Genomic DNA, 7,237 nt, shown 5'->3' on the forward strand with positions numbered 1-7,237 from the left:
TTGGTCAAATAGTGCGGCTGGAACAAAAAAAAAAAAAACGAAAACGCAGTTTCAGCGTGTGCGTGGGTCCCAGCTTCGGCAAAACGTAAATGCTACAGTGAAAACGCTGGATTAAGTTGAATCCAAACGCTCATAGATCTATAGAAGGCATGTGATTGTAGTTTCAGATATGATTGCTGACATTATAGAATGCGTTATCAACTCTAGTTTTAGGCGAGATGACTGACAACTAAGCCATAGAGAAACAAAGAGTCAAGTCTGGTGTATCCAAGTGATGGCACACCATGGCAGAACATTTAGTTTAGGTGAACAATTTGGTTTTATGCTCTCTGATCTGGGCCTCGATTCTTAGTAATGATAACAACTCAGCTTGGATTCCTTGTTATATCGTGAGCGAGAAACTTTACTCTATTTTTATTTCATGAAATGAAAATGGTCAGAGGCTAAGAACGAAATTTTAAAACCTAGGAAAATAAGCCTCACCAAATTGAAGACATTGTATGGCAGAATAATGCAATAACCTTAAATGTAATCTACAGTTGCTAATCCAGGATAATTCAATGATATCATTTTGAGTTGACAGTGAAAGATTAAACAGGACTAAATAAGATAACTCCACACAACTGGTGCAAATTTACATAATATATTACAGACAACCCAATGTCATGATTCCCAATGCTTAACATATAAACAAATATGCTAAATTTCAAAAAAGTTTTGCTAACCAGATTACAGACACCAACAAACACAAATGTACATCAAACTAATGACCCTGATCTTGAAACTTTTGACAAGGCATCTTCAAACTGGTACAACATCAATCTTCTCAGAACTTAAGCTTGGTGGGATGTAAGATTTGAAAATTAGTTCCATATCATTATTAGGAATTTCCTTTGAACTGCGGAGAGCAACTTCCAGAGGTGTGTCACAGAAAAATCTGTAGAATTTCTTATGGCAGACAAAGCCAAATATCAGGGACGGTATGATGAGTGTAATTATGAATGGTGCATAGTAGAATTTCTTCACCCCAAAGTAACCAAACATAGTAACTTGGTGTAATATTAGAGCTGCAAGGATGCGATTATGCATGTGTGGCCACATCCTTCCATAGCTTTCATAAGATGGAACATAAACATTGAGTGCCTGTCACATAAAACACAAGAAAGAAAACTAAATTGACATGAGAATAAAAAAAGGGCAAATAGTTGAGCATGCTAGAGCTCAGCAAAGAGATTGGTAAAAAAATAAATAAATAAATTCAACAAAAATAAATTAACTTTACCTGATTTCTAAGAATTAGCCATCCCAGGCCAAAGTAAACCAGACCAAATAGGATAATAATAGGAGCTATAACAGAGTAGCAGAGGACAATTGTGGCAATCAACATGTCACCAGGAACCCTAGTTCCATACTTAAGATCTCCTGGAAGCCAAGCTTCCTTCAGCTCAGCCTCAGTCTTACAACGATACTTCTTCTTTAAATGGAATATAATTAGAGGAACTATTCTGGACAATTCAAGACCATAGCCAACAAAGAACCTGGAAAACAAAGAATTATTAAATTAAATGGAAAGTGACCTCTTGCAAGCAGATAGGTATGCAAAAATAAAAGACCAAATAATGTATTAAAAATAAATAAAAAATAAAAATCGTGAAGACAATCTATCTCATCAAAATCCTGATCCAAAAAAATGGGATAAGCCAGATTTTGATACAAAGGGTGCATTGGCACCAATAGAAATAATATAGTTCCTTTTATTTTCCATAACCTTTGAGTCACAAAAAATGTTTATCCCTCCAGATCATGATCAAAACTCAAAAGAACAGCCTTCACATCAACAAGAACCTTTTTTTTTTTTCGGTTTTACAGAATACAAAAGAAACCATAAATATAAGAAATGCAAAATAATCTTACCTCAAAGCCACATAGGTCAGGAAGAACGTCGCATTGAGTGGCAGGCTATTCCCTAGTAAGGGAACTATAGAGTTAGGATTCTTCTCAATGGTCTTCAATGTACTGAACAATGTTCCACTCACCGACACTCCAATGAACACATCTAACACTGTAAAATAAAAATATTTCCCTGAAGAAGCTCTTACTACGTGACTCTCAGAGGGTATTCCCTCAGCCTTGGAGAGAAAGTGAAGGAACTTGGGCAGCAAAGCCAAAAAAATAATGAGTGCAAGCTGAGGGAGGTAAGCTTCCAACACTGTCTTGATCGCGTCCAAATTCACAATTGACTCTAAAAATGGTAGATATTTCTTCAAATTTTCCAGTGTTGTGAAAGCAGAAATAAATCCAATTGGAATCATGAAGAAAACTATCGTCAAGGCCACTATAACATAAACGACATATTGTCGTACTTGCCTCTGATAAAACTTGATTTTAAGATTAGTCCATATCACTTGGCGAGGTTCAGGAGCATTTGAAACTGTCCATTTGTCAACCATTTGAGAATGTAGACTCTGAGCTGCAGAAGCTGCACTCACCCTGCTCCTGAAGAAGACCAGAGCAGCATTTTGCTGCTTCTCTCTGAGAGTGAATTTTCGTTCCGATTCCAGTTTTGGGGTTACTTCTTTAATCTTCTTAGTATAGTAATCCATGCTATCAACTTTTTTACCAATCAGACCAAGGAAGCCAATTCTGTTAGTGGGCCTTGCTCCTTCTGGTTTGCCAGGTTTCTTTGACTCTGCATATACTGCTTCAGCATGGGCAAGCTTCTTCTTGTACCCTTCTAACTCTTTCCAAAGTTTGTTCACCTAACAGAATCAATCAATGTTATAACAGCATATACCACCACCAAAAATGTAAAAATACACCATAAACTGTTCAAGTCAAATGAGATAATCATCTGACCCATGGTATATTTTCTAATTCATCTTGAATGCTGGCACAATTCAGTTTCAAATGAAATATTGTCTTAAATTTGAACCTTCAAATATGATATATCTATGTATTATAATAACAATTTACTTAGTATCACCGAAATCTGATAAATTATGATAAAGTAAATTGTTCGGACAAATATATCACTTAAAGTGCATAGATATAAACAATTCTATAAGTACTGTGCAATATTTAACAGTCAAATTAATGCACAAAAAAAATACATAGCAACTCAATGCCTTACCACTTTGTTATCTGTGACCACCATTGATCTGTAAAACGTCTTCGGATAGATACTTTCAAAGTATGAATCAACCTGTCTTTGTCTTGTTTGACCTGCAGGGACTGGAGGTATGTCTCTAACAAGAATGGCAAATTGTTCTGGTTTCAGTTTCACTTCATCAGACATGAGAGCATTAGCTCTCAGTCCAGAGACATGTTTATAAGCCTTCCACAGCAGGTAATATGTGACAAATGAAACCCAATAAGTGGCTATCAGAAATGCCCACAAGCGAGGACTCCTCGCCTGCCATTTAGAATGAAACACAGAAAACTGAATTCAGAAGAAATAATCAGGAATAGATAGCTAACTAACAAACAAAATAGAAAGCCATTTATAGTTTGAATTCATTAAGAAACGATAGATTAGTTTGATGGCACCACCAGCTCTGCAAATTGCGCCCCTGATTCCCTGAACATATTCATTTGATATGTATAAAATATTATTTAGTGGTTGAGAAAATTTACTATATGGACTTTGACAAGATCAATAAATATCTAAGTTCTCTTGATCATTTGATATCCCATGTCCTGAGGCCGAGAGAATAAAAGAAACAGAACTATTGATCCAGATCATGAAAGGTAGTGTAGAATACCTTAACATTTCCCATGTATGAATAGTCAAGATCGCTGAAAGTCCCATTGGTTTTGGCTGCTGTAGACTTCACGCTATCATCAGTCGCAGCAACTGGTAGAAGAACCGGCAGCAGCGCTATGCCAGTTAAAACCAAGATTCCCAACACTGCAGATTAATTGGGAAAAGGAGAATATAAGAAATTTGTTTCTTTTCTCTGGAGAATGTAACATGTTTTGAGATATAAGTAATGTATGGTTAACATATTAATACAACCTTTAGTTTAAGGTTTGGACAGCAAAAGTGACATTCACTCATTCCCATTAAGTTGAAATGTTGAATAGAACAATTGATGTTTAATGCTACCATAAAATGACCTAACCATTGCATAACACTGAAAAACTACATGCTTCATTATCTATCTTATCTTAAGGATTTTCATTTCTCATATCATTTGTATGTTTCAAAGATTTCAGATTATCATTTATTCAATTAAACTAACAATTACTTTAGCCATTCATTGGTTAAAATATGGGAATACAATGTGGTTTTACTTAAAGATACTAACCTATATTACACACACACATGTATATGTCTGTAAGTATGTCATTCTAACAAGAAAAACATTTCGGTGAGGCTAATTGCAATAGTGTCACACACCAAGACAAACGTTCTAGTGACAAGTTTATGATTAAACAAGTCCACTTGCCACTCGGTTATTTATTTTATGATTTGAGGGAGGAGGCTCTGCACTTCATAGTGCCTCTCACAAGGATAGATTATATTAACCACTAATGAAATTCCTTTATTCCTTTCTTATTTGAAAATGAAAGTCCTACATCCCTTTCTTATTTGAAAATGGAATTCCTTTATCCCTTTCTTGTTTGAAAAGATAATAATATAACCAAAAACAAATGTCATACTCAATGTAAAAGATTCCAGTTTTATGGGATTGGAAAAGGTTGTTGGTAGGCAGTCTTATTCTCAATTTTAAAGAGACTAATCTTGACTTAAACCCATGACACATTGCTTGGGCCAAGGGTCCTTGTCATCACACCTGAACCGACCTCTAACATAACCAAATACTGAAGATTCTAAAATTACATACACAATGATGCGTTTTTGCAAGCTATTCTGCCATTCCAATTCCTCAAATATCAATACAGATCACGACATTTGTGCCTGCTAAAAATCTCAACAGTCAAACTACAATATTGAGGGCAATTATCAAAAGATTGTATCTTGTAATCCTAGGTAGACATTTGCAACTACTGCACACTTTGACTTCTCCAAAAATATATTTTGCAACTACGTCCTTACTTGAATCACCTCCCACAAACTTTCCTTATACTATTGCTTTATTGTTAGACAAAGTTTGATTCCAAACTAGTCTAAAACTATCTTTTTCAACTCATTACATGGCAAATATAAGACTAATTATGTGAATTTTTTAAACAAGTCACACTGCACATGGATGATCTCTTCAATTACCACATAATAGATTAAACTTTTTCTAATTTTAAAGTCATATAATATTAAATCTTAAACAATAGCTTTATAATAATCCTTCCCAAAAAAACAAAAACCAACGTAAGTAATTTGTCTACAATTTAATTCAGACCTGATTCTAAGAAGAAGAAAAAATTTACATGAATTCCGCCGAAAGGAAAACTCAATTGACAATAGTTTTAAGAATTATTTTAGGACCACAACTATTACCACACTTTTTCTTTCCGTAACTAACCTATCTAGTAATCTACCACTTTCACATTAACCTACAACTTTTCTTTTTCATCATTCATGGACAGCCACATAGAACAATCGTGGGAGAGATTGTGATCATAGAATTCTATTGTAGTCCTACAAGGACTTGACCAAAATTACATACAGAAAGTGGCAGAGTGAGAGAGAGGCAGAGACAAACCAGTCCTCAAGAACACAAAGTAGACAGCAGTGTCATATCCCGACATGTCGATGATGTCCTGTTCCGTAGAAGACATAGCCTCCCGGATCCAAGCAAGCGGGTTCCGGGTACTGGACCCTCCTTTGTATGGACCCAAACCCTTCAAGATCCGATTCGGGTAGTATATCACGGTGTTCCCTGGCTTCCTCGACAACCACGTGTACAACAGCATCAAAACCAGGAATATCACAAAGGACGTCCCTAAGGACGTCAAGAACGAACTGAAATCCATCTGGGTCTCTCTCTAAAACTCAAACAAACAATCTAAATTTGTCTCTGTCTCTCTCTCACAAAGCATGAGTGAAAAGACGGTTTATGAGTGTATTGGAAATGGGAAAAGCGGGTTGATGCATCATTAAAGAAGTAAAGCAAAAGATAAAGAGGAAAGAAGATACTGTAATGTAAGTATGAAGATTGACTGGAGGAGGTGTTGCAGTCACGATTCATTGCCAAAAAAAGCAATGCCATATTCTTCTTTTGAAAGATAAAGAGCTCAAGAAAAGAAAAAATGCCTTAAGGATGATTTGCTGGCTGTGGAAACGTGGGGTACTCTTTGATTTGCTTTGCTTTGCTTTTTCAGGCTATTTTTCTTTCAGTCTTATGGAGGTAAAGGTATGTGGAGGTGACTAGCAAGCAGTAGACTCTGCAGAAAGATTAATGGAGAGTGATGCGAAAGAAACTAATGGCAAAGAACGCGTTGGCCAGGTCGTCAAGGAGATAAATCGGCCGCAATCAAAGACACCCCTGAGGTACATGACATTGATGGAGGACATAGATGCTGTTAGAGATATATATTAAACATATATTAGTCCAATATAATAGGTCCAAGTCCAGTCCTGTTTGTACTAGTAGTCTAGGGTTTAGTTGTTTATATATACTCATGTTATGGCTCATTGTAACACAGGAGGTTATTGTACTACACTCTCATACAATAAAGATGTAGCCCTTAAGGGATTCCTCCGTAGATGTAGGCCGTAAGGCTGAACCACGTAACCCTCATGTTCTCAGTGTTCCTCTTCTATGCTTCTCCTTCCGCATCCACTCTAGCATACACAATATGATATAACATATCTCTATGCTAATATTTAACATGGTATCAGAGCCAAACTTCGTTCTTGGCATCAAACAAACATCTCTACACAGCAAAGAAGATTCTCACGTGCATACCACCATCTGAAGTCACACGTGTTTCTCTGCTGGATCTAGAATCCATGGCATCTCGTAGCCATCGTGGTGCAGTGCTGTGTCCAAGATCCACAAACTCAAGCAAAGCAGTGACTTAACTTTTCAGATCTGTGCACATCAAGCCTTCGCCTGTCGAAACCGACCCCACAGACGTGCTCCTCGGCCTCCCGTGAGGAAAACCTAGAAATCCGGTCACCCGAAGCCCGGCCACGTGCCTCCACGCGCCTAAGTTGTCTTCGGAAAATCATCCACACGCCGCCTCAGATTCTAACTTCCGAATCGTGTTCTTGGTACACGCGCCGCCATGAAGGCCTCCTCGTCCACCGATCTAGAGAACCTGAAATTCTGGG

General features: G+C 37.0%; 1 protein-coding gene across 1 annotated transcript; it reads right to left on the reverse strand.

The window, feature by feature from the left end:
* Positions 1-605: 605 nt before the first annotated feature.
* Positions 606-6,133, reverse strand: LOC115993032 (CSC1-like protein ERD4). The gene is made up of 6 exons (XM_031117300.1): positions 5,664-6,133; positions 3,762-3,907; positions 3,131-3,412; positions 1,915-2,759; positions 1,283-1,538; positions 606-1,143 (listed from the first exon to the last, which is right to left on the reverse strand). The coding sequence occupies exons 1-6, from the start codon at positions 5,932-5,934 to the stop codon at positions 802-804; spliced, it is 2,142 nt and encodes a 713-aa protein (XP_030973160.1). The 5' UTR covers positions 5,935-6,133; the 3' UTR covers positions 606-801.
* Positions 6,134-7,237: the final 1,104 nt, after the last annotated feature.

This window comes from Quercus lobata, chromosome 5, assembly GCF_001633185.2.
Source record: "Quercus lobata isolate SW786 chromosome 5, ValleyOak3.0 Primary Assembly, whole genome shotgun sequence".
In the NCBI taxonomy this organism is placed as follows: domain Eukaryota; kingdom Viridiplantae; phylum Streptophyta; class Magnoliopsida; order Fagales; family Fagaceae; genus Quercus; species Quercus lobata.